The sequence below is a fragment of the Dromiciops gliroides genome, chromosome 3 (assembly GCF_019393635.1).
Source record: "Dromiciops gliroides isolate mDroGli1 chromosome 3, mDroGli1.pri, whole genome shotgun sequence".
Lineage (NCBI taxonomy): Eukaryota > Metazoa > Chordata > Mammalia > Microbiotheria > Microbiotheriidae > Dromiciops > Dromiciops gliroides.
In genome coordinates this window covers 651,292,540-651,320,159 of record NC_057863.1, presented here as the reverse complement: position 1 = coordinate 651,320,159, position 27,620 = coordinate 651,292,540, and the positions used below count along the sequence as shown (strand labels likewise).

At 44.7% G+C, this 27,620-nt stretch overlaps 1 protein-coding gene across 1 annotated transcript; it reads left to right on the top strand.

Annotated features, from left to right (window-relative positions):
* The first annotated feature begins 1,005 nt into the window (after positions 1 to 1,005).
* Positions 1,006 to 25,460, top strand: LOC122748280 (sialic acid-binding Ig-like lectin 14). The gene is made up of 9 exons (XM_043993944.1): positions 1,006 to 1,132; positions 1,720 to 1,909; positions 2,416 to 2,459; positions 18,643 to 19,005; positions 19,542 to 19,826; positions 20,482 to 20,781; positions 21,701 to 21,803; positions 22,816 to 22,909; positions 25,275 to 25,460. The coding sequence occupies exons 1-9, from the start codon at positions 1,006 to 1,008 to the stop codon at positions 25,458 to 25,460; spliced, it is 1,692 nt and encodes a 563-aa protein (XP_043849879.1).
* The last annotated feature ends 2,160 nt before the right edge of the window (positions 25,461 to 27,620 follow it).

Genomic DNA, 27,620 nt, shown 5'->3' with positions numbered 1-27,620 from the left:
AGGAAAATGTCCACCCTACCCATGCTTTCCTTCCTCTCCAGAATTTTGCTAGGACCTGTCCCCCACCACACATACCCAGAACCTTCATGTGACCTCATTTTCTTTGTTTCCTTTTATGTTTGTCTTCCTTCATTTGAATATTAGAATGTAAGCTTCTTGAGGACAAGGATTGTCTTTCTTTCCTTCTTTCTCTCTTTCATTTTCCTTTTTCTTTTTTCTTTCTTCCTTTCATCTTCCCTTCCTTTCATCTTCCTTTCCTTTCTTCCTTCCTTTAGCTTTCTTCTTTCTCTCTTCCTCTTCCAATCTCCCTCCCTCCCTCCCTTCCTTCCTTTCTTTCTTCCTTTCTTCCTTTCTTTCTTTCTTTCTTTCTTTCTTTCTTTCTTTCTTTCTTTCTTTCTTTCTTTCTTTCTTTCTTTCTTTCTTTCTTCCTTCCTTCCTTCCTTCCTTCCTTCCTTCCTTCCTTCCTTCCTTCCTTCCTTCCTTCCTTCCTTCCTTCCTTCCTTCCTTCCTTCCTTCTTGTTTTTGTACTACAAGCACTTAACACATAATAAGTGCTTAATCAATGCTTGTTGATTTGGCTTGACTTGGAGGGGATTAGATTACATCCCCATTCCTGCAAAGGTCCCATCACTCAATGACCCTATAATTAATCACACTCACCATCCCTGTGATTTCTCTAACCAAAATACACTTTCCTGGCTTGCCAGCCTTTGTGTTAGATTCCTCTATTAGACTATAATCCCCTAGAGGGCAAGAACAGTATTGCTTCTTTTTTTTAAATACCCAAGGTTTAGAATATGCTCCATCCAGTGCCCTGGCACAGTAACTGCTTAACAAATGCTTTCTCATTTATTCATCAATCTGCTACGTACTCAGTTGTGACCTCAGGCAAATCAGTTCCATTTTCTCTGCCTCAGGCTCTTTCTCTGTAAGAGAAAGGTTATGGACTAAATGCTCTCCCGGGACCCTTCCTTCTCTAAAACCCAGGACTCTCTAAAAATAAGTATGGACCAGACTCAGGAAGCCAAACTGGCTCTGGAGGAGATGAATGAAGATCTATGCAGAACGCGGCGTTCAACAGTTATTGAAGGGGGGAGGGTGCTTCAGCCGGAGGAGATTTCTCGCTTTGCAGGTGAATTTGTCTCTTGCCTCTCTCCTTCCCTGATCTAGGAGGGGCGGATCCTGAGGCCCAAGTCAGGCCCTGAGTCTTTTGCCCCTCTCATTGATCTCTCTTCACCCAATTTCTCCCCTTCTCTTTATCTCAGATCAAGAATTCCTTCCCGCTCTGATTCTTCTTTCACAAGATGACTAACGTAGAGGTGTGTTTAATGGGATTGTACATATACAGCCTATATCAGACTGCTTTCCGTCTTGGGGAGGAGGGAGGGAGGGGAGGGGGAAAGGAAAAAACAAATTGGAACGAAAAGTCCAGTGAGGGCAGATGTTGAAAACTATCCTTATATGTAATGTGTAACTGGAAAATAATAATAATAATAATAATAAAGAATTACTTCCTAGGAAGCTTCCTCAAGCAGGGGCCATGGAATGTCAGAGCAAGAAGGGTCCCCAGGATGCAGAATGTCTGAGCAGGCTGGGAAGGCCCCCAGAGCACAGAATGGCAGAGCTGAGAGGGAGGGACAGAGAATGTCAGACCAGGGAAGAACCTTAGAATGGAGAATGATTACGATCTGAAACACACCCAGAAAGTCTTCTGTCCAGTTCAACAAGTTCATTTGACAAATGAGAAAATCGGTGCCTTGGTAAGCGGCTTGACCGAGGTCACATGGGTAGCAGGGGGCCTTGCTATCCTGACCATCACTGGCATAGAGGGACAGGAATGGAATACTGGGGACACCTTGGGGAGACAGTCAGGTGCCATTGCAGAAAACTTCAGGAAAAAGATCAAGCAGTAGGAACAGCCAGAAAGGAAAGGGATAAGCAGGTTGGGACATTGTAGAGGGACAGGGATAAGGTCATGGAGACATCCCAGTGGGGCAGGAAAGGGTCTTATTGTCCCGATGTGGGGGAGCAAAGGCCCCTTGGGAAGGGGTTCCTCAGTCTGCAGATCACTGACCACAAGGGCCAGGGAAGAAGGAACTACACCCTTTGCACATCCCCCTCTCCCTGAAGCCCAGATTCCTCTTCTCACATACTTAACTTCCCTTATAGGACGTTGATGTTCCCTCTGAGGCCCCAGCTCTGGGGCCCAGTGGGAAGGAGGGGCTGGTGGGATCGGGCTTACTGCTCTCCTGAGATGCCCCTTCTCTGCTCCTCTCCATCCCACTTGTTCCTAATCATCCCTTCCCCTTTCCCAGGGCTCTCCCCCCTCCCCGCTAAGATGTCTGTGTGATCAGTTCTGACGCTGCCCCCAGGACATAGTTCCCAACTTCTGTGATCCCTCCATCTAACTACCAGGAAGGAGCTATTGCTGCTTCTGCTGCTGTCCCAGCTCTTCGAGGGTGAGTGATGGGATGTGGCTGGAAACGGGAAGTCCTTAGAAAGACTGGAGAACATGAAGGGTGTGTGGAATCACAGGTTGATTCTGTCTGTCTGCCTCCCAGTCTGTCTGTCTGCCTCCCCCCACCCCCCTGCCCTCCACAGGGTTCCCTTTTGAAAATGATCCAGAGTTTGGGATTGATGTCTAGGATACAGTGATGGTACAAGAGAAAATATGCGTTTCCATGCCCTGCTCCTTCCATTACTCCCAACAATACAGGAATAACAACACAACCCACAGATACTGGTTCCAGGGGACAGACCACGATTAAATGGTGGCCACCAATGACCCCCAACAGAATGTCTATCCCTAGACCCCAGAGCAGATTCCACCTCACTGGGGACCTACAGATGGACAGCTGCTCCTTGAGCATTACTGGGGTCCAGAAATGGGATGATGGGAATTAAAAGTTTCTGGGTGGAGAAGGGATATTATGATTCTTCCTATAAAACACTGTCTTTCCACGTGGAAGGCAAGGATGGTGTCCCAGAAAGTGTCTGGGAGTAATGGGAAGCCCAGGATGAGGTCCAGTATGGGAACGGAGGAAAGACCAGCTGGTAATACATGAAAGACAGTCTCAAGCCTCTTGGATGGGAAGACACACTGACCCTTGCCCCCATGAATCTAGACAGGGATGAGCACCTCAGGGCCTGGAGACAAAGGGACACAGCTAATGGTGTTCATGGACATGGGCTTCATTGTTTATATGTCTCTCTCTTTAGAATGTAAATTGCTTGAGGGGCAGCTATGTGGTACAGTGGATAAAGTACCAGCCCTGGATTCAGGAGGACCTGAGTTCAAATCCAGTCTCAGACACTAGACGCTTAGTAGCTGTGTGACCCTGAGCAAGTCACTTAACCCTCATTGCCCCACAAAAACAAAACAAAGCAAATAAAAACAAAAACAAAAAAAGAATTCAAATTCCTTGAAGGCAGGGACTCTTTATTTGGGGTTTTCTTTCATTTGGTTTGACTTTCTTTTCATCCTTAATATTTAGCACAGATTTGACATGGAGAAAATACTCAATAAATACTTGTTGAATGACTGACTGAATGAATCAATGAATGAATGAAATAACATTTATTGAGCACTTTCCACAAACTGCAGCTGAAAGCTGGGGATAAAGAAGACAGAAGCCAGATAGCAATAAACTCAAGGAGTTGATGTTCTGATAGATGGAGACAACCCGTAGATGTGTGTGGTGGCCAACAAAGGGGTGTTTTGTTGTAGGAACTCAAAGGGATGATGAATGGAGCCATAGCAGTCTTGACTGGACTCTTTTCAAAGCTCTTAAAGGACAAATAGGGTCAGGGCAGGTCAGGAGAGTGTCAGGAAACGGCCAGGGCACAGTGGGAAGCTTGGCTGGGGCCCACTAGCTTCCATGGGCTATGGGACACACCTGCCATCAGGCTAGCTTCACCTCAAGGCAGGAATATCAAACCCAAATGACTGTGGGGTCTGAAGATCCCACTCATCCCCAAAAACAAAGTCGAACAAAGGATACAAGACCATTCTACAAAAGTCTCGTAGGTTACCACTTACATGCCGGGCCCAGCTCAAGATGATTAGCAAAAGGGGCAGCTAGGTGGTGCAGTGGATAGAGCACTGGCCCTGGATTCAGGAGGACCTGAGTTTAAATCCGGCCTCAGACACTTGACACTTACTAGCTTTGTGACCTTGGGCAAGTCGCTTAATCTCAATTGTCTCACCAAAAAAAAAAAAAAACCACACCAAACAAACAACAACAACAAAAAGATGATTAGCAAAGAACAAAACTGAAGTTAAAATTCTCTATTTTACTAATTGTCTGGGGGAAAGGGCCATACTGGTACCACCCACCTCTCTGGGTTGTTCTGAGGAGCTCCTTGGAAACTAGGAAGCACCTGCCTATTTAAGGGAGCCCCTTGTTCCTGGGAGCTCCCTGGGCTGGGGGAGGGGAGAGAAGGGGAGAAGCATGGAGGAGAAAATGGCCTTTCTCGGTCTGTATCTCTCCTCAGGTAAAGCCTCCCCCAGTCCCTGGAAGTACTTGCAATGGATGATTAAGGGAGCCCTGTGTGGAATCATGCCTGCTCTACTCTCTGCATGCCTGGCAATCTGCTTGTGAGTTTCCAGATTACGGACATGAATGGAGGACCTTGGAATAAAGAATGTGGAACATTGGATGTGAAAGCATTATCAGGGAGGGCCAGAGGTAGGGTCCTTAATACATAGAATGTCAACCCTTAGAGAGACCTTGAGAGGATATCAAAGCTTAGAGGAGCGTTGGAAGAATGTCAGGCCCTTAGAACAAACAATGTGAGAGCTGGGAGAGACCTTTGAACTGGAAGTGTGGGAGCTGGGAGGCCCTTAGAACAGTGAATGTCAGGGCTGGGAGGGGCCTTAGAACAGGGAAGATCAGAGCTGGGAGGGGCCTTAGAACAGGGAATGTCAGAGCTTATCATACTGAAGAGCTGAAGTGGATCTTAAAAGATGATATGTTGAATCCTGGAGCAGTTAGCTGGAGGGTTTCCCCAGAGCCAGGCAATGAGGATCAAGATAAAATATAAGAAACTCCCCATCCTCAAACTAAGGAGACCAGGGCAGATAACAAGTCTGTATATAAGTATACACAGAATCACTATTAGGGGAACTCATAGAATTAGATACAAAGTCATTAACTGCAAGGTAGCTTGGGAAGGACATCACTAGCAATGGGGAGACAGGGAAAGAATTCATGAGGGAAGAAAATTTAGTACTCAGAACCTCAAATGGTGGAGCTATACAGGTCATTCACAATTAAGGGGCAGAACTCCCAACTAAGGATGGTTGTCCTTGGCTTAGAGTGAAGATGCTTAGTGGGAAATAGTCTGAGAAAGACTTGGAGGGTCCAAAGTCTGTAGCCAACACCAAGGCAGTGTCCGGTGATATCTCCTTGGTAGGTAAGCCAATCATCTGGACCCCCAGTCCTCAGTGGACATCTCTTCAGTGGACACCAGAGTTACATAGAACATTGGAGCAATAGGACTCTCTTCTTTATCCCCTTCCCCACAGACTGGGAACATACAATCTCTGATCCCACAAAGTCTCCAGTTTAGTCAATGAGACAGAGCACCCCAACCCTAGCTTAGCTATGTAAGAATGTGTACAATGTGACTGTGCTAAGGATGAGCTGCATAAGAAGCCAACCCTAGAGATTTTATAGGCAGGGTCTGATGGCCACCTGTGGCCTTTGGAGTCCAAGTGAAAGATGAGATTGATGGGGAAGAAATCACTGGTCCAAGACGGGAAGGTGGGTCCCCTTTGTCCGGAGTAAGTCTTTTCCACCCCGCTCAATTCCCTAAACCTTTACTAAGCATCATTACATACCTGGCAAGTGGTCCTCCAGCTTCTCCTTGAAGGCCCCTAGTGAGGGTGAACACACTGACTCCTGGGGCAGCACCTTCCACATTGAACAGCTCTCATGGTTGGGACCATCTCCCTGACATCCAGCCTGTATTGGTCCTTATGTCATTTCCATTCATTGCTCCTGATTCTGAGCTCTGGAATCCCCCCAGAAAAATAGTCTCTGACCTCCTCCACATGTGAAAGTCCTTGAACATCATCATCATGTCCCAATCCCACCAGCAGGCTTCTCTCCTCTAGGCTAGACCCAGTCCTCACAGGACATTATCTCAAGGTCCTGTTCCCCTCCCTTCATGCCCTCCAGCTTAACAATGTCCTAGGTAAAATTGAACCGGACACCATATATCAGAGATCTGGGCTGACCAGGGCTGTGTGAAGAGGGATCATCACCCTCACCTCCCTGTTTCTGGAAGGCCACTCAGAATGGGACCCTTTTAATGCAGCCCAAGATACATCAGCTTTGTACAACCTGCTGACTCAGGTTGAGCTTACATCCCACCCAAAACTCCTGGTCTTTGGTAAAATGCACCACCATCCTAGGAAGTAAAGCTGAGCTAGTCTGGCCCCTACAATCAACCAGTCAGTAAACATTTATGGGTTTTTCTAGCCAGAAATCCTGAGGATCTTCCCCTCCTAGTTTGTTTGTTTGTTTGTTTTTTGAGTAGGCAAACTACTCAAACTACAAATCTTTTGCCTCCATTCTCAAGTAGCCTTAAATCACTGGGTGGGTGTTGTCTCAGTCAGACTGAGACCTTAGCTTAAAAAAGCCAAGGCCTCCCACTTCATCTGGGGTCATCTCCAGTTCTCCTGACCTCTGTCTTGTCACTGGACTCAGATGACAATGGAGGAGAGAGTGTGGGCTGGTGAGTCTAAGCAGCTCCACCTCACTGAAATCCAAGTCACTTACAAGTCAAAACATCACCCTCCTGATGTCATCGGTACTCTTCCAGAATGAAGGGCAAACAACAACAAATATTTATGAAGTACCTACTGTGTATTGAACCCTCTGTGCTGAGTGCTGAGGATACAAAGAAAGATAAAACAGAATTCCCACCCCCAAAGAGCTCCCCAGTCTACTGGATTGTAGCTGGCCAACACAGGTATCATAGGGCAAAGTCAGCACGCAATCACAACTTTTCTGACTCAAATCCAACAGCTAGTCCCACTCCTTCAGAGTAACCCAGGACACAAGGAAAGTAGAATAGTGTGAAATGTAGCTAGAAAGGTAGTTTAGAGATAGACTGCAGAGAGCATCAAGTGCAAGCCTGTATATCTCAGAATCCCACATACTATAGGGTCAGAGGACATGGAGCTACAAGGAACCTTAGCAACCTCTTAGCTCAATTCCCCCCCCCCCAGTACCCCTCCCCCAGGCTTTTGTAGGGAAATTCAGCAGAAGAGAAAGAAAACGACTTGTCCAAAGTAGCAGAACAGTATTTAACCTTGGGGTCTCTCATTCCAAGTCAATCCTTCTTTCACAGAATCATGGGATTTAAAGGCAAAATCAACCTTGAATACAATATCGGCCAAGACCCAAGCCCACATACAGATGAAGAAACTGAGGCATATAACATTCTGAGATGACAGAACTGGAATATGACCCTATGCCTTCTGGCATCAAATTCACCTCTTTCTCCCTTGTTGATTGAGGCAGCAGATCCCTTTTCCACTCATTTATACAATTGTCCTTTATTAAGTGTCCAATACACACTCACTATGTTTTGGGAGGAAAACTCCCTACCCCAAGAAGCAGCAAAGGAACAGACCATCACAAAGACTCAGAGATGAGGCACAGGCTTGGTCTGCTGTGAAAATGGACCCTGGGGTCAACTACATGGTCCAGTCAGCTTCAGATTGATCCTCACCAAGAGCCTTGAAGGTTCCTTTAAGTCTGTACCCTTTCCTGGTGTAATCATGAGATAGCATCAGGGGCTGGTTCCACATTCTCATCTCCATTCTCATTATCCCAGCCTTCACCTTTACAGTCAGCTAGGTGGTGTGGTGGGCCTGGAGTCAGGAAGACCTAAATTCAAATTCAGGCTCAGATACATCTTTTTATTTATGTTTTTTTTTTGAGGGGCAATGAGGGTTAAGTGACTTGCCCAAGGTCACACAGCTAGTAAGTATCAAGTGTCTGAGGTCAGCTTTGAACTCAGGTCCTCCTGAATCCAACGCCAGTGTTTCCCCCACTGCACTGCCTAGATGCCCCTCAGATACTTCTTAAATGTGTGAACCTGGAAAAGTCCCTTAACCACTTCTGCCTCAGTTTCCTCATCTGTGAAATAGGTATAATAATAATACCTACCTCCCAGAGTTGTTCTGAGGATCAATATTTGTAAAGCACAATGCCTGACATATAGTAGGTACTATAAAAATACCTTTTTGCTTCTCCCCTTTTACCTCTTCAAGCAAAGAATTCCTCTTCTTCCAAACTCATGGAAACTCAATTAGTCTAAACCTCAGAAGGAACTGGCTTCCACCAAACCTAAGCAGAATTCCCCAAGGGATCATTCAGCCTCCTTTTGAAGACCTTCAGGAAGTGAGGAAGGCAGAGCTGGAAGGGGCCTTAAAACTTAGAACACAAAATGTCAGACCCAGAGGGACTTTTAGATCGTAGAATACAGGCAGAGCATCAGCAAGGACACAGCAAAAGGAATATGAATGTTGAAGTCCATATGAGAACACTGAGCACTAGAACAGAATGAAATCCTAGGACATAGAATACCCAAGGTCAGGGGTAAATATCCCTTTATAATTTCCAATGTGGAATGAAAGTTCTGGAGAGGTCTTCAAAACCTAGACAGTCAGGGGAGAAAGGTGACAGAGAACAGAGACTGACAGAATTGTGAGGGCGCTTAGACAGCAGTATCCCCACCACCACCACCACCTCTAAGTTCCTGTAGTCACTCTCCACCTCAAAGACTTTATGGATCTTTTTATGTGTGACAGGCTGAACATAGGAATTCTGAGGACAGCCCCTTGGAGCCCTCCCTCACCTGTGCTTCTGTCTTGCTCATGGAAGGGGGAGGACCAAGTACAATATGCCTCCATCTCTTTCCAAGTCCAGAAGCCCCAAGAGATTCCCAAACCAAATGATATCCATAGAGCTCAAATTCCAATAAAGAGACTAGAGCAAGGAAGGTGAGGATTAGGGAGAATGTGAGGTGCTGCTTTGAGAAAAAAAGATGTTGTCAGGATGGATCTGTCAACAGAAATACATTCTTCTTAGTCACTATGGGGAAAATGAGAGAGAGAGAGAGAGAGAGAGAGAGAGAGAGAGAGAGAGAGAGAGAGAGAGAGAGAGAGAGAGAGAGAGAGGCAGGGGGGACATTGTCAGGAGCTTCCCTGGTGATTAGAAATACAAGAATGTCAAAGCTGGAAGGCTCTGGGCTCTGGTTCCTGTACATATTGAATGTTCTCCCTCCCCCTCCCTCCCTTCTTCTTCGTCTTCTTCATCTTCTTCTTCTTCTCCTCCTCCTCCTCCTCCTTCTTCTTTTCTCTCTCTCCCTCTCTCTCCCTTCCCACTCCCCATCCCCCCTCTCTCTTTCTCTCTCCTTCTATCTCCTTCCGTCCCTCCTTCTCTCCCTTCCTCTCTCTCCTGCATTGCAATCTGACATCATCATATCCAAATCAGAGCTTATTACACATCTATCACCAAAGTCCATCTTTCCTCCAAACTTCCCCATTTCTCTTAAGTGCATCAACTACCCTCCCAGACAACCAAGTTCTAAATCTTGGCATCATCATTGACTCTTCCCTCTCCTTCCACACCCCTACCACCCCTCCCCCAATGCTACCACCACATATCTAATGAGCTGCTAAATCTGGTCAGTTCTGTCCTTCCAACATAGCTCTTATCTAGCCCTTTCTTTTTTGGGGGGAGGGGGGGCAATGAGGGTCAAGTGACTTGGCCAGGGTCACACAGCTAGTAAGTGTTAAGTGTCTGAGGCCAGGTTTGAACTCAGGTCCTCCTGAATCCAGGGCCAGTGCTTTATCCACTGTACCACCTAGCTGCCCCCTAGCCCCTTCTTTTCACTCATGTACAGCTTCATCATCTCCTCCTTGGACTATGAAAAAGTTTCTTCTCTTCCTGTGTCTCTTCTCCAATCCATTCTCCACTCTCTGCTAAAGTCAAGTCTTAGAACATGGGTCTGACCCTGTTGCCTCACTACTCAGAACCTTCAAGGTTTCCTATTGCAACTGGGCAGGGGGAATTCTCATTCTGACATGGAAAGCCTGTCAGTCTGGACATTAATCCCTTTCACATATTTTGCTGCATTGGTCTGCTAGCTATTCTCCTACCTCTTTGCCTTTGCATAAATGGCCTCACCTGTCTGGAATTCCTTCCTGCTTCCTTTCATAGACTCCTAAACTTCTTTTGAAGCTTAGCTCTGATGTTTCCTAACCTCTTTCTTTCCTTCCTTCCTCCCTTCCTCCCTTCCTCCCTTCCTTTTTCCTTCCTTCCTTCCTTCCTTCCTTCCTTCCTTCCTTCCTTCCTTCCTTCCTTCCTTCCTTCCTTCCTTCCTTCCTTCCTTCCTTCCTTCCTTCCTTCCTTCCTTCTTTCCTTCCTTCCTTCCTTCCTTCCTCCTTTTCCTCCTTTTCCCCCTCCTTCCTTACTTCATTCTCTCCTTCCCAATTCCTTTCTTTCCTTCCCTCCCTCCCTCCCTTCTTTACTTCCTCCCTCTATTTCCATCATGAGGAATTTCCTGAGCCCCTCTCAGCTCTCAGTGAGTATCAACCTGTCCCTTTTGAAATTGATTTGCATTATCAAATATATGTGTGTGTGTATCTTACTTAACATGTGCACCCATTCTGTCCCCCAATTAGACTATAAACTCTTTGAAGGCAAGAATCATCACATTTTTGTCTATGTATCTCCCTCTCCTGGCACAAAGAAAGTCCTTAATAAATATTTATAAATTAATTTGAATTGGGGAAGGTAGGTAGCATAGAGCACTGGCCCTGTAGTCAGGATGTCCTGAGTTCAAATCCGGCCTCAGACACTTGACACTTACTAGCTGTGGGACCCTGGGCAAGTCACTTAACTCCAATTGCCTCACCAAAAATAATAACAATAATAATACTTTTTTAATGAAAACAAAAGTCCTATACTACTGGGTCCCAAATTTGAATTGGATGATATTTATTGTTGGAAAGGACTTCAAAGGTCATCTAGTGCAACTATTTTACTGATGGAGAAACTGAGTCCGGAGAGGCCAAGTCACTTCCACAAGGTGGCACAGCTAGTGAGTGGCAAAGCCACAAGTCAAACCCACCACTCTTTCCAAATACTATTCTACTACTTGCAGTTGTCAGTAATCTTTTCATGAGGCTTACAGAACAGAGTGACTTAAATGGTCCTTGTGTGCCAATGACCTGACTTGGAGGGATATTGGAGCATAGAATGTCTGAGTAGAAATAGACTTCAGCACCTTGAACTGAGGAAAGCAGAGATAGGGAGGTCCAGTGCTGGATCAGAGTCCCAGAGCCCTCCCTAGGAAAAGGCTGCAGTGACTGAGGGCTGCAGCCCATGGGCGTCATGAGAAGACTAATGCACAGGGAAGAGAAAAGGGATGGGATATTTGATGAAAGGAGAGGCATTTCCTCTGGGGAACATGGCCCCATGAATAAAGTAAGCTTTTACAGCCTCCTAGGCAGTGGGTAGAGCATTGTGCCTGGAGTCAGAAAGGCTCCTCTTCCTGAGTTCAAATCTGGCCTCAGACATTTACTAGCTGTGTGACCCTGGGCAAGTCACTTCACCCTGTTTGCCTCAGTTTTCCTAACCTGTAAAATGACCTGGAGAAGGAAATGGCAAACCACTCCAGTATCCCTGCCAAGAAAACCCCAGTGGGGTCACAAAGAGTCAGACATGACTGAACAACAGCATCCCGTTTGTCTTGGGTTAACCTTGCCCAAGACCTGGGGTGGAAAAGAACCAAAAAAAGGCAGTTAGACATGACTTCCCCAGCATGGAATGGAGGCTTATTCTAAAAGGGCATGACATTTCAGGAAAGGAAAAATACTAGGACCCCACCAGGACCACTCCCCTAACACCATATCTCTGACACTTGGAGATTCCACTGGGAAAGTGGGAAAAGGTCAGGGTAGGGAGAAATATATAGGAAAGCTGAATGAATAACCAAAAAAAAAAAAGAATAAACAAAATGTCTAACACATATATTGTGACATTTGAAGTATAGATAGATAGATAGATAGATAGATGGTTAGATAGAGTATTTTTTCAGTGCCTTCTATGTGAGGGACATTGTGCTAAGGGCTGAGAATACAAAAACAAGAAAACAAAAGGATTCAGGCCTCAAGAAACTTCTATTCTAATGAGGCAAGACCACACAGAAAAGGGAAACAGAAGGGGGAGCACCTACAGCGAGGAACACAGGAAGTGTGGAGGTGAAAAATAGAGAGACTGAGCTGGGAGGGAAGCCATCAGTGTGTCTGGGACTTCTGTAGAGAAGGCAATTTGAGATTAACAATAAATCTTCTGCTTAATCAATTAACCACATTTAAACACATTTAAAAATTCATATGAGTTTTTTTGTCAACCAATAACTACAATTATATGGGCATCTGGGGGATTTTCTGATATTAAAGTAGGGTCCAAAGAGTCTCGAAGGCTGTGAGCTGCCAATCGCAGGCAGATTGTAAATCTCTGATTTTACAGATGGGGAAACTAAGGCCCAAAGAAGGAAAATGTCTGAACTGAGACCACACACCCACAGAATCCTTAATGCTCTCCTGTGTGCAGGAGTTGATGGCCCTTATGGTGTGGATAGCTGCAAGAAACAGGAATGAGTCCAGATCAGTAGAGCCATCCTTCCCAAGATGGCCTTGAACCAAGGAAAGACATAAAATAGGAGACCTGAATTTGAGTCCTGTCTTTGATATTAAGCACTGGGTAGCATTAGGGAAGGTGCTCAAGCTCCGCCAAAGCCTCAGTTTTCCAATCTATTACATGGGGGCACTTATACCTGCAAGACCCGTCTCGTACATATGAGCATGGTTTGTAGCCATTGACATGCTAGATGTATCATCATCACCAAGGGACAAGGACAGGGTTTGGGGGATGCCACGGGAGTCAGAAAATAGTGTTAAAGACCTCCCTGTGCAACTAGGATTGATTATTCGGAGCATATCTGGGGAGATTTAGTCTGTCTGTCAGTCAGTCAATCAACAAGCATTTATTAAGGACGTACTGTGTACCAGGTCCTGTGCAAAATGCTGAGAAACAAAGAAAGACAAAAACAGGATCCCTGTCCTCAAAGAGCTCACAGTCTAATGGGGTGGGGGGAGGAGAATATAGAAAAGACTATATACAGTATGCAAGAAAAAGACAAAAACAGGATCCCTGTCCTCAAAGAGCTCACAGTCTAATGAGGGGGGGGGGGAGATATAGAAAAGACTATATACAGTATGCAAGAAAAAGACAAAAACAGGATCCCTGTCCTCAAAGAGCTCACAGTCTAATGGGGGGGGGGAATATAGAAAAGACTATATACAGTATGCAAGAAAAAGACGATGGATTCTGTTTTGGACATGTGTTAGCTAAACTATTTGTGGCTTGGCTATGCTTTATAGAATTACTTGCTATTTATAAATTAATAGGTATTACACCCATTTTGGTCGTAAGCATTTATTATTAATTAATACTATATATTATTAAAGTATTGACTGCGTGTCTCCCTGACTTCCCCAATAGCCAAAGGCTTACAGGCCTAACAATTACATACCCTCCAAGAACAGCCCTCTGAGCCAAGAGGGTGAGCAGTGAGAGAGAGAACAAGCCTCTCATGGACCAATCTTTTTTATCTTCTTTTGGTAGAGGCGGGTCACCATACATTGTTCTAAGCTAATTGGTTATAGCATCCTTTAGCTCCATTGATTGACATAAATTGAGGGGTGGTATTAGAAATGGCAAGTTCCTGCATCTAGTTGTCTTCCCCTAGCTAAAAAAAACAAAAAACATTCTGCATTCTTTTTGTTCATGTGAACTCATCTCAGGCAGGTTTCTGGGATGAGGGGCAGAGAGCAGCTAAAACTAATGTCTGGGTTTCTCCTAGAAATCCATGATTCATAATTCTTTTTTCACAGATATATTGAGCACCAGGTGCCTATGGGATATTCTGTTCTCAATGTTGTCTTTATTTGGTTCTTCATTTTCTAAGAGGACCAATGACAGGGTGATGTCTTGACTCATGTATGAATTGGATGTAAGTGAGACAGAGTAGCACAAAATCATCAGTTTCACTCTCACATTTAGTCATCAAAGTCCAGTGACAAGACAAACATCAGGACTGGCAGTGGCTTGGAATGCAGGGGATGACCTTGACATCTTTAATGTCTGATCAAGCCCTAAGTCCTCCACTGAGCCTGTTTCATCCGCCTTCATGGTCCTTGAAACAAATTGCTTTCATCCACCTATTCTGTCAGGGAAAGTCTTCACATGCTTGGGGGTAGACCCCCCAACTCCCTGAAGGCTTGTTAGTTACCCTCAAAATGACTTAGCCCATCCACTGAGACAGTTTACCTGGGTATGGCTGCTCCACATGCTACAGCTTCTTGGAACCACAGGTGAGAGTTGGATAAAAGGTGAATACCAAAGGTGGATGAGCAGCCCAGAAAAGGGCTTAGCACCCCAGGGACATTAGTCTTTCTGGAACACCCCAAACGACCCATTCTCAATATATAATAAATCATTGGAAATGTGAAACTGGCATAAGTTCATATAAGTCTTTCCAGGTTTTTCTCAAACCATTCTGCTCATCATTTCTTAAAGCACAATACGGGGCAGCTAGGTGGCGCAGTGGATAAAGCACCGGCCCTGGATTCAGGAGTACCTGAGTTCAAATCCGGCCTCAGACACTTAACACTTACTAGCTGTGTGACCCTGGGCAAGTCACTTAACTCCAATTGCCTTACCGAAAAATAAAAAAAAAATCTTAAAGCACAATATTATCCCATCACAATCATATACCACAGTTTTTTCAGCCATTCCCCAACTGATGGGCATGGTTGTATATATAGATCAGAGACTCATCAGCATAGATGTGATCATTTAATCTATAGGAACTGATGAGATCACCAAGTAAGCTAATTCAGAGGGAAAAGACAAGAGCCAGGAGCACAGGGAGGGTTGCCAGATCCCCACAGAGAGTGAACATAACCTGGATGAAAATCCAACAAAAGCAACTGAGAAAGAACAGTCAGACAAGTAGGAGATAGGGGATAGGTAGACATGTAGAAGTAGAAAAAAGGGCAGCTAGATGGTGCAGTGGATAAAGCACCAGCCTTGGATTCAGGAGGATCTGAGTTCAAATCTGACCTCAGACACTTGACACTTAGTAGCTGTGTGACCCTGGGCAAGTCACTTAACTCCTATTGCTCCACAAAAAAAGAAAGAAAGAAAGAAAAAGAAAGAAAGAAGTAGAAACAAACAGTGCCTCAGTGAAAACCTGAAGAGGAAATTGTCCAGGACAAGAATGTGATCGATAGTGTCAAAGACTGCAGAGAGTTCAAGGATGAAAATTGGCAAAAGGTCATTAGATTTGGGAACTATGAGATCACTCATAACTTTAGAGTTTTTGTTGAATCATGAAATTAGAAGCTGAACTGTCCAGGGTTTAGAATAGAAAGAGGGGAGGCAATACAAGACACTGTAGTGGGTCTTCTAAAGGAATTCAATCATGGAAAGGAGATGAGATGTAGGAAGGCAACCATCAGGGAGGGTTATATCATTTAAGTTATGTCTGTTTGTTTTAATATGGTTGAAGCAAACACATTTTTAGGCAACAGAAAAGCACTCAGTAGACAGAGTGATTGAAAATAAGTGACAAAGTGGGGCTGATAACAAGGAAAATACACTGGAGAAGATGGGATAGGATCAAAAGTGAATACAAAGGATTTGATCTTGACAATGAGAAAGGCCTCTTCTTCATCCAAGAGCAGAGTGAAGGAAGATAGAGTGAGTGAAGACATCTGAATAATAGGAGATGAGGAGAAAAAAATGAGGGAGCTCTTAGAGAATGTCCTCCATTTTTTCAGTAAAGAATGAAGCAAGGTTCTCAGCTAAGAGGGTTGAGGAACAACTACCATGAGAGTCTTCAGGAAAGATGAAAACTTTTGGAATAGCCATTGTAGACAGTGAACAAGCGAAATCACTCCATAAAAGAGATCTGAAAGAGTTTCCTTCCCACAGGAGGGCCTAGTTGAGATTATATTTTAATGTAAACATGTTGCCTACCAAGTCAGAAGTTTTCTTTCCTTCTGTTCAGAGCTTGCATTGGAGCAAAGGTGGTAGGCAGTGGGTATAATCCAATACTGTGATTTACCAAGGAATGCAGCAATAGGAGGGGACGCTAAGGACTCATGTTTAGGAGAATATAGAGCTGAACTAATTAATTCATTATTATGAGGGGGAAAAAAAAGGAGAGTTCAGTCAGTGTAAGGGCAATTTAGGCCAGGAAAGAACTAAAGAGTAGAGGGAAATAAGAAATGATAAAATGTTATGATCTGATCAAAGAATTTTGCAATTGATGAATGTGGAACAGTTATGGTTGTGGCTAGATCAAAGGTATGACTATCTGTGTGTGGCTGAACTGGAATGAAAGAATCAATTTCAGAAATCGACCAGATTGAGTAACCAGGAAGTTGGAGTGTTTGAGGAAGTGTCAGGATGTATGTGGAAGTCCCCTAATATGCGGGGAGGAAAGACTGAGCCAGGAACTAAAGTCATTGAAGAAGGAAGGAGAATGTCTTGGGGGAATGATAGGTAATGGCTACCAGAATGTAGATTGGATGATAAATTTGAATAGCCTAAACCTCAGAAGAAGAGAGTTTGATGAGCGATTTCTAGACGCAACAAAGAATTCCAACTTCCGTCATGCCCCACACCCAGTGAGTCTGATTGAAAAATGAAACCAGTATTGAAAAGAATGTTGAGGATTGACAAGGTATTAGGAGACCCCCTGTTTCCCAGTTCTAAGGCCCAGCAAGCAAGCTGTGCCACTGAGCTTGGCAAAACAACAATCATTTGTGCCCACCCTCTGGATGATCTCACCCTCTGGCAAAATCACACAATCATTATACTGCTTTGACCAGTACCAGGTGTTCTCTGAGCTTGGACAAGCACTGGACAAGTGTGGACAAATACTCATGTTCCATTGATGCAGGCTTGCTATGAATCAAACTTGTCACATTGTTGCTGTTACCCCTCATTATCAGGGCTACAGCTCACTGTATAGCTATTGATATAAGTATTGAGATCTCCCCACACTGCTGAGGGTCTCCCCAGGGATTCTGGCACATGTGTCTATAACCCCTAATTATTTGTAAGCCATTTCCTTCACTTTGAAATTAAACCTTCTGATTAATTCCTGACTCACCTGTATCTAGTCAGCTGGGTTCCGCTCCTGCCATCCTTAGGTTAAAGTTCAATTATGGTCTGGTTGACAGAACACAGTCATCAGGAGGGAGCCAGTGAGTATCAAAAGATGGAAGGGTTGATAAAGGAAAAACTTTAAGATGAAAGCACATCTGTTATTTATACATCAGGCATTCCAGAGAGCACAGTAGAACCAGCAGGTAGATATGGAGTGGGATACTGTGTGAGGAAAAGAACAGAGTCAAGGGAGATGAGAGTGAGAGTGAGCAGTTGAGGATAGACAACAGTTTGTATTTCAGGAGTTGAGAGTTCAGCATCATCAACATGGGCAGAGTAGGAAGGGGTAGGAGTAAACAAATTCTTGAAGAGTGAGTCAAGGTAGAGCATCAGGGGTTAGCGAAAGGTCTGTTGAAGGAAGCAGGTTATTAGACTGTTCAAAGTCCTCCATGGAGGTCCAACCCCATGGCATTTGATTGCATGGTATCCTGTGAGGCCCAGGATGCCCATCTCATGACATGCAGAAGCAAGTCAAGGAATGGCCCAAGAGAATACAGTAAGGAGTTAGCAGGACTCAGGGGAAGGTGGTCCTGATCCCAAGGTCTAACCCTAAGTCCACCAGCCCCAGGGCCTGAACTTCTCCCACTTTACAGAGGCCAAGAGGGAGCCAGTCACAGGGTAATATTCAAGGACAGGAATGGTGCAGTCAGATATTGGGTGGGGTGGGGGAGTAGAAAGGCAATGGAGAGATTGAGAAGTAAGAAAGGGGATCTCTTTCTAGTTTTTGGTTCCTCGGGCCCCAGTTCCTCTTGGGGAAGGAAGGCCTAAGTCAATAGGTCACTGAGAAGGAGCCAGGGAAAGAGGAAGTGCTGTCAAGTCTCCTCCCCCACTCCCATCCAACCCCCACCTTCATCTCCCAGGTGATGGTTCCCCCCCCCCCACACACACACACCACATGCCCTTTCATCAGGCTAGACCTTCAAAGTAGGGTTCAGGAGAAGGAGAGGGTTGAAGGGACCAGGCTCAATAATCTGAGAATTCTCCTGTCCTTTCCTCCCCACCTTTTCTGTTCCCCCTTTCCCCACTTCATAGGCTCCTTCCTCCAGGGACACCGTGTTATCAAGTCTTAACTGAACTTGGAAAGGGTTGTGGTCTCTCATCAGCCCTGGATCTCACCATGAATCTACTGTTTCTGTTGCAGCTGCTCCTGCCCTTGTTCTGGGGTGGTAAGTGGGGTCAGAGCTAAGAGATGAAGATGTCTGGAAGAGGTAGAAAGGGGTTGGGAATTGGCCTGAGAAGTGCTGAAGGGTAGGATGCAAAAATATAGGAGGACTCTGGGTTGACTCTCTCTCTCTCTCTCTCTCTGCTCCAGAGTCCCTTTCTCAATATCATCCAGGGATTGAGATTCATGTCCCAGTAACAGAGACTGTACAGGAAGGACTGTGTATTTTCATCACCTGCTCCTTCAATTACTCCCAAGAGTATAGTAATAATGACACAGCCTATGGACATTGGAAAAAAGAGAATAAAGTGGTGGCCACCACCAACATCAGCATGAATGTCCATCCCCAGGACCAGAACCGATTCCATATCATTGGGGACCTACAGATGAACAACTGCTCCTTGAGAATTACTGGGGTCCAGAAACAGGATAGTGGGAATTACTCATTCTGGCTGGAGAAGGGGAATCTGACAGCCAATTCCACATATAAAATGCTGTTTCTCCAGGTAGAAGGTGAGGATAGCATCCCAGGGAACTAGATGGGAGTCATAGGAAGCCCAGGGTGAGGGAAGATTGTCGGGGAAGGATATTCTGGTAATGCACGAGGGATGTGCACAAGGCTCTTGACTGGAATGACACACTATAGTCCTTTCTGTAGAGAAACAAGACCCCAGACAGGTGAGCACTTCATGACCTGTTGATAACAGCAGATTTCTGGGTAGCAGGGACAAAGCTGGAAATTTTCAAGGGAGGCATCAAAGGATTAGCCACATTAGTGAGGTAGGAGGGATTACCCTGAGGCATTCAGTCAAGTGGGCATACTGTGGGGTCCTCAGCTTCAGGAAACAGGACCCCTAGGTAATGTGAGCAGCTAATGCCTGGGGATAGTGGGGGATTCTAAAGGATAGAGAGTCAGAGCATGGGAAGGGACCCCCAAGGAAAGGATTTGCTGTGATATCTAAGGCAAAACCTTAAGTCCATTGCCTGAGGATGTACATTGTGGGGACCACTCCCCTTGCCACTTGGTTCATTCAACTTTTCTCCCCCAGATCTGACAATGAAGCCAAAGATCAACATTACAGACATTCTGGAGGCTGGGCGCCAAGTGACCCTGATTTGTATAGCTCCTGGAGACTGTAGAGAGGGGACACCCCCCAACTTCCTCTGGACTGCCTCTGCTCTGTCCTCCCAGGGATTTGATTCCAGTGATCTTAACTCCTCCAAACTCCTCTTCACCCCCAAGGCCCAGGACCACGGCACTAACCTCACCTGTCAGGTGACATTCCCAGATGCCAATGTGACCACAGAGACAACTGTCCAGCTCAGTGTGGCCTGTGAGTTCTGGGAGGGAGTGAGCATGATGGCCAGGTGCCCCTGAGGAAGGAGGGGTATAGGGAAAATGTCATGTTCATGGATACATCCTTGAGTCCTAAGGCAATGGGAGAGAGGTAGTCTATGAAGGTGAATCCTTGGGTCTCCCCAATTTCTATCTTGGGTTCTGGTATTGAAGCTACCCATGTCATCCCATCTCTGAAGATGGAACTTGGGACCCCATCCTAGAGTCAGTCACATCCTCCCTTTGCAGACTTTCCTTAGAATATGAACATCAGGGTTTCCTAGAGAAATGGGAAAGCTAAGTTGGCAGGAAGCAAGTGTATGGAGAGGGGTAGTCTAGAGCGGAGAAGACAGAGGACTATCAGTGCCATCTCCTCATCTCTCTCCAAACCCAGAGTTCAGGGGGGGTTTCCCATCCCTCCTACTTCTATAGACTAAGTCCTTCCACCTGGCCTATGATATGCATAGAAGCCAGTTGACCACAGAAGAGCAAGACCTGATCTCCTCCCAGCCACTGGGCACTGTGATCTTGGGCCTAGAACTGCCCTCCCTCTGGTGTACTATTAATGGGAACAGCCTAGGGACAGTGCACCTGGGGCCCTGGAGGTGGGAGGGAAGACACTACACTGATTCATCTTGCCTCCCTTCCCACAGACCCCCCAAGGATACTTGGCCCCTTTTGCTTCCGGGTAGAGGAAGGATTACTCTGCACTTGCTCTGTCCAGGGAGAGCTGAGACCTTCCTTGCAATGGTGGGTAGGAGAGAGTATTGTGGATGGGAACAGCAGTGACAACAGCAGTGACGATACCATCTATGTGGAATACAACAACTCTACAACCGGGATCAATAGCAGTCTGACCCTGACAAAGGAGTTGGACACTGACCTTAGCATCCGCTGTGAAGGGAAGAACCTCCATGGGACCCAAAGTGGCATTGTCCTGATACTGGTGCCAGGTGAAGAGAGTGGGGTCCGTGGATGGAAGGGAAGAAAATTCTGAGGGGTCTGAGTTCAAGGAAGAGCCAGAGGAGAGAACCTGGAGTAGGGAACTAGTTCTTAAAGTCATAAGACCTGTATTTATGAGATGCTGGGTGAGCCATTAAACCCATCTTTATCTCAGTTGCTTCGCCTGAAGAGAAAATTGAAGGAAGGAAGGAAGGAAGGAAGGAAGGAAGGAAGGAAGGAAGGAAGGAAGGAAGGAAGGAAGGAAGGAAGGAAGGAAGGAAGGAAGGAAGGGAGACGGAAGGAAGGAAGGGAGACAGAAAAAAGAGAGGGAGGAAGGAAAGAGTGAGCTACTAGGTGATGCAATGCTGGGCCTGGAATCAGGAAGACCTGAGTTCAAATGAGCAAGTCACAACCTCTGTCTCAGTTTCCTCAACTGTAAAATGGGAATAACAGTGTCTATCTCCCAGAGTTATTGTTTGGATCAAATGAGATATTTGCAAAGCACCTAAAAAAATACCTATAAAACAGGAGCCATTTAATAAATACTTATTTCCTTCTTTCCTTTGCAAGTGTCCAGGCTTACCATGGCTGCTGGGTCTGAAGACCCCACTCATCCTAAATACAAAGTCATACAAAATAGACAAGACCATTCTCCAAAGGTCTCGTAGGTTACCACTTACATGCCTGGCCCAGCTCAAGATGATTAGCAAAGAACAAAACTAAAGTTAAAATGCTCTATTTTACTAATTGTCTGGGGGAAAGAACTATACTTGTACCACCCGCCTCTCTGGAGCTCTTTGGAAACTAGGAAGCACCTGCCTATTTAAGGGAGCCCCTTGTTCCTTAAGAGCCCCTGGGGCTGGGGGAGGGGAGGGAGGGGGAGAAGCATGGAGGAGAAAATGGCTCTTCTCAGTCTCCATCTCTCCTCAGGTAAAGCCTCTTCCAGTCCCTGGAAGTACTTGTCATGGATGATTAAGGGAGCCCTGTGTGGAATCATGTCTGCTCTGCTCTCCGCATGCCTGGCAATCTGCTTGTGAGTTTCCAGATTAGGGACATGAATGGAGGACCTTGGAATATGGAATGTGCAATAGAAAAAAGAACATCACAACCACAGTGGGTAGAAGGAACACCTTAGAATGCAGAATGTCAGAAATGGGAAATCTTAAGACATAGAGTTTCAGATCTGGGAGGGTCTTTAGAACAGGAAACGTCAGAGCTGGGAAGGTCTTTAGAAAAATCAAATGTCAGAGCCGGAGGTGTCTTTAGAACATACAAGATTAGAATTCAGAACACAAAATATCAGTGGAAATGCTCTTTGAAATAGGAGACCTTAAATATTCAAGATGTTGTGGTCAAGAACTAGAAAAGCAGCTGAGAGACTCCCCAGGTGAATTGTGGGAAAGAAGGTATAGACAGAGCAAGAAAGGAGCAATGGAAGATTTACAGGAGGAAGAAAAGGCAGCTGGATTTGGGGCTTAGGACAAGTGCATCTGCCAAAAGAAAGGTAGAATTGGATGTTTTAGCCAAAGGAGATGCATTGCCCATGGGCAGTGCCCTTACATGAACAAACAACTATTAGAACAACACTAGAGAGTGGCTGGTTATTCTCAAGATTACAGAATATGAAGGTGGCCAGATATAATAACTCTTGGGCAATTAAGGTAACAGAGAATAGAACACTGGGCTTAGAAATAGAAAGACTCATCTTCATAGTTCAAATCTGGCCTCAGACACTTACTAGCTGTGTGACCCTGGGCAAGTCATTTAACCCCGTTTGCCTCAGTTTCCTCCTATGTAAAATGAAATAAAGAAGGAAATGGCAAACTACTCCAGTATCTTTGCCCCAAAAACCCCAAATGTGTAATATCAGAGCTAGAAGGGACATTGAAAACTGAATAAAATTTTTAAGTAAAAGAAAACAGTGAATAAAAAGTCACAGTGGGATGATAATCTACAATACAGAAGCTAGAATGCCATAGTTGAAAGGGACTTTAAATCTCATTCATGACAGAACTCATAACCAAGTGTCGCTTTCCTTGCTTCAGAATGAAGATGCCTAAGAGGAAGTCTTCAAAGAGAAACTTGGAAGCAGCAACACCTGAGACAAGAACTAAACATGTCTCCACTGTCAACCCACTGGTGAGTCACCAAGTTATCCTGACAACATCCCTCAGTCTTTATCACTTTCCTGGAGGCTATAGAGATATATAGAATATTAGGGTGACACAACTTGACTTCACCATCATCCCTATAGAGAGTTTCTAGGAAAACTGAGAACAAAATCTCTAACCTTGGAATCTACTTGATGAGATAAGACACCCCTAGCCCCAGCTCAGCTGTGTAAGAATTCATATAATACTGGACATGTTGAGAATGGGCTGGACAAAAAACCAACCTTGTCTCATCCCTGAAGATTTTATGTGTACAGGCTGCATGTGGACATTAGACTCCAGTTTTGAAAGAGAGGAAAGATGTACCTTGATGGGAAAGGAATAGTTGGTCAAAAGTGTGAAGGTGGGACCTAAATGGATGGATTTGTTTGAAGCAAGTTCTTCCCATCTCATTCAAATCACTAAACATCATTACATACCTGGCAAGTGGTTCTCCAGCTTCTACTTGAAGACCTCCCCCCAGTGAGGGTGAACACACTGCCTCCTGGGGCAGCACCTTTCACAATGGACAGCACTCATGGTTGGGATGATCTCCCTGACAGCCAACCTCATTTCCACTATTTACTCCTGACTCTAAGGTCTGGAATCCCCCCCTCCCCCAAACAGTCTCTGCCCTCCTCCACATGTGACAGTCCTTGAACAACATCATCACCACCACCACTATATCCCAATCCCACCAGCAGGCTTCTCATAGGGCATCATCTCAAGGTCCAGTTCCCCTACCTGCATGCCCTCTAGCTTATCAATGTCCCAAGTGAAATTGAACTGGACACAATAGCAGAGATCTGGGCTGACCAGGGCCCTGTAAAAAGAGATGATCACCTACCTCTATTGGAAATGGAGGCTCCTGTTAATTCAGCTCAAATACATAAGTTTTTGTGGCTGCCTCATCCCTGATGCTGATTCATGTTGAACTTGCAGCCTTCCAAAATGCCCTGGTCTTTTATAAGACACACCACTTACCATGGAAAAGTTAGGATTTACAAATAAGTGCTCTGACTCTAAGACCTTTGTTCTTCCCACTACAGGGCCAGGGAGCAAGGGAAGTAGGCTAGTGTGAAATGTGGCTGGAAAAATACTATAGAGATAGATTGTGAAAGGCCTTGAATGCCAATAACATGAGTTTATTGGGGGGGGGGGGAGTTACACAATCAAACAAAATAGAGCTAAAGGGACCTTAAAAGAAATTCAGGCCCAAAGAAGAAAGGCTTTTAACCCAAGGACCAACAGCTAGTAAGTGTCAGACCTTAGATATGAACCCAGATCTGACTGAAAATCTGGTGTTGTTCCCTCTGCACCATGTTGCAGGGTACATTGAAAAAGACAGTCATACAGTCAGTGAATCATGGGATTTAAAAGTGAAACCCACAGACCCCTTGGGTAGTCAGTCCGATTAAGTCTGTGGACCCTTTTTCAGAATAACATTTTAAATGCATAAAATAAAACATGTAGGAGTGCAAAATGAACTGAATATAAAACCAGTTGCCAATGTCCTAAAAAAATACTTTTAGACCCAACATTAAGAAACCTTGATCTAGGCCAATTTCCTCCATTTACAGATGAGGAAACTGAGTTTAGAACAGCTAAGTGCAATAAGTCTAAAGTCACACAGAGAGTCAGAAAGCCCAGCTATAGTTTGTACGCATAATATCTGACTCCAAGTCCAGTATAATCATAATTATTGATTAAGGCAATGGATCAGTAATTTACTCATTTATCCAATTAGTCTTTATTCAATGTCCAGTGCATGCCCACTATGCTTTCTGGTCCTGAGCAGAATTCCCCAAGGCAAAATCATCTAGTCTCTTCTTGAAGTTTTCCTATGACAGGAACTAAAGAAGTAAAGAAGGCAGATCTAAAGTGGGCCTTAAAACCTAGAACTGAGGATGTTGCCTTGAGAAGGACTCTTAGAACATAGAATGCAGAATATCTGAGAAAGTCCCATACAAGATAGAATGTGGCACATTGGCATTGAAATACATCCGAGAATGTTGAACACATGATGCCAAAAATACAAGGACTCTAAGACCATAGAACACAGGATAATAGAGGTGAAATGCACCTTTGAACAGAGGATATGTAGTGCCCCCAAAAGATGAAATCTCAGAGCACAAAGGACCTGATTTCAGAGCTAAGGGGCCATGCAGGAGATAGAATGAGGAATGTAAGAACTAGAAACATCTTTGAAACCTAGACTGTCAGTGGAGAAAGGTGACAGAGAACAGAGACTTGCAGAATTGGGAGGGCCCTTAGACAACAGTGTTTTCCCCCCTCTGAGTTCCTATAGATACTCTCTACCTCAAAGATCCCATGAATTTTTCTATGTCTGACAGGCTGAACATGAGAATCCTGAGAAGGACAGCCCCTTGGAGCACCCTCCCTCACCTGTGCTGGTGTCTTGCTCACAGACGGGGGAGGACCAGGTGCACTATGCCTCCATCTCTTTCCAAACCAAGAAGCCCCAAAAGACTCCCAAGCCAGAAGACACCCAGACTCATTATTCAGAGCTCAAGTTCTGATAAAGAGACTGGAGGTGGGGACCACTTGTGATTACGGAGAATATGGGGTGCTGCTTTGAGAAAGAAGATGCTGTCAGGATGAATCCATCAGCAGAAATATATTCTTCTTAGTCACTATGGGGGAGACAAGTGGGATGGAGCCTTGTCTGGCAGGAGCTTTTGTAGTGATTAGATGACCAAATATTAATGATAGACATAGAATATAGGAGTCAGAGTTGGAAGGCTTAGTCAATCTTAATCTCTCCCTTCTGAATTCCAACCCCACATGACCAACTTCCTGCTGGGTATCTCCACTTGAATGTTCCTTAGGCGCCTCCCGTTCAACATGTTCAAATCAGAACTCATTATGTGCCCCCCAACTCCCCCTTTTCCTAAACTTCCCTGTCTCTCTTAAGGGCCACACCAACTAGATCCTAAACCTTAGCATCATCATTGATTTTTCCCTCCCCTTTTCCATCCCCTTACTCATATCAAATGAGATGCTAGGGGCGGCTGGGTGGCGCAGTGGGTAGAGCACCAGCCCTGGATTCAGGAGGACCTGAGTTCAAATCCGGCCTCGGACACTTAACACTTACTAGCTGTGTGACCCTGGGCAAGTCACTTAACCCCAATTGCCTCACACCAAAAAAACAAGCAAACAAACAAACAAAAAAAAACAACAAACAATGAGATGCTAAATCTGATCTATCTACCCTACACAACTCACATTTGTCCCCTTCTCTCCATTCATTTACTGCCTCTAGCTTCATTCAGTCTCTCATCATTTGATACCTGGACCATTACTATAGCCATTCTGTGTTTCTTCTCCAATCCACTCTCTATACCACTACCAGAGGCTGAAAACATGGATCGGCTTTGTCATTCTGATGCCCCAAATCCTCAATGACTCCCTATCATTACTAGAAGAAAAAAAAAAACTCCTTATTCTAATTCTGAATGCCAGTCTGTTCCTCCCAAGCCTTCCAGTCCTATTTCATGTCACCTTAATTCATACACTTATCATTCCTGCTAAAGTGTTCTGTTGGTTCTTCTCCCACCTCCTTGCCTTTGCATGAGTGGTTCCTCCATCAGGAACACCATCCTGCTTCACTTTCATTACTTAGGTTTTCAAGCTTTCTTCAGAACACAGCTCAGGGCATGCATCCTGCATGAGGAATTTCCTGAGGCCCCTTGTCTCAGTCCTTGACATTTTCTGCCTCTAGTAATTACTTTGTGTTGTTTTGTACACATCTTTTGTTTACTTACTTGCATACCTGTGATATCTAACAAATAAAATGTAACCTCTTTTAGAACAAGGACTCTCTCATTGTTGTGTTTATAGCTTCAATGCATAGGACATGATTAATACACATTTATGGAATTAAATACAATTGAATAATATTTAGAGCTGGAGAGACTCTTAAAGACTACCCAGAATACTCTAGGGCATAAGGATAGGGTTCCACAGACCCCTTCCCACCAAGGTTTCTGTGAATGGATTTCAGAGGGTACATGAATTAGAACGGGGAAAATGATATATTTCCATAAAATTGGTTTCCTTAGCAATCCCACATCTTGTATTTTGATCCTGAGGAGTCCATAGATTTCCCCAGACTGCCTGCCAAAGGAATCCATCACACATGAAAACCCACTCAAATGTTAAGAATTCTAGTATTTGAAATTTTCCTTTTCTGTCCTGTTTAGCCAATCTGATAGGTTTGAGGTAGTCCTTCAGAGTTCTTTTAATTTATATTTCTCTACTGATGTAGAGCATTTTTCATATGACTATTGAAAGCTTTTATTCTTCTGAAAACTGCCTGTTAATATCTTTTAATCATTTATCAATTGAGGAATGACTTTTTTTTTTATTTGAGTCAGTCATATAGGGAACTAATGAAGAAAAAAAAACAACGCACAGGAAGGTGGGCTAGCTATACAAAATCTGAAGCTTTACTATAAAGCAGCAGTCATCAAAACTATTTGGTACTGGCTAAGAAATAGAGTGGAGGGTCAATGGAATAGGTTAGGCACAGGAGACATAGTAGTAAATGACTTTAGTAATGTACTGTTTGATAAACCCAAAGACTCCAGCTTCTGGGATAGGAACTCAGTATTTGACAAAAACTGCTGGGAAAACTGGAAGATAGTATGGCAGAAAATAGGCTTAGGCCAACATCTTAT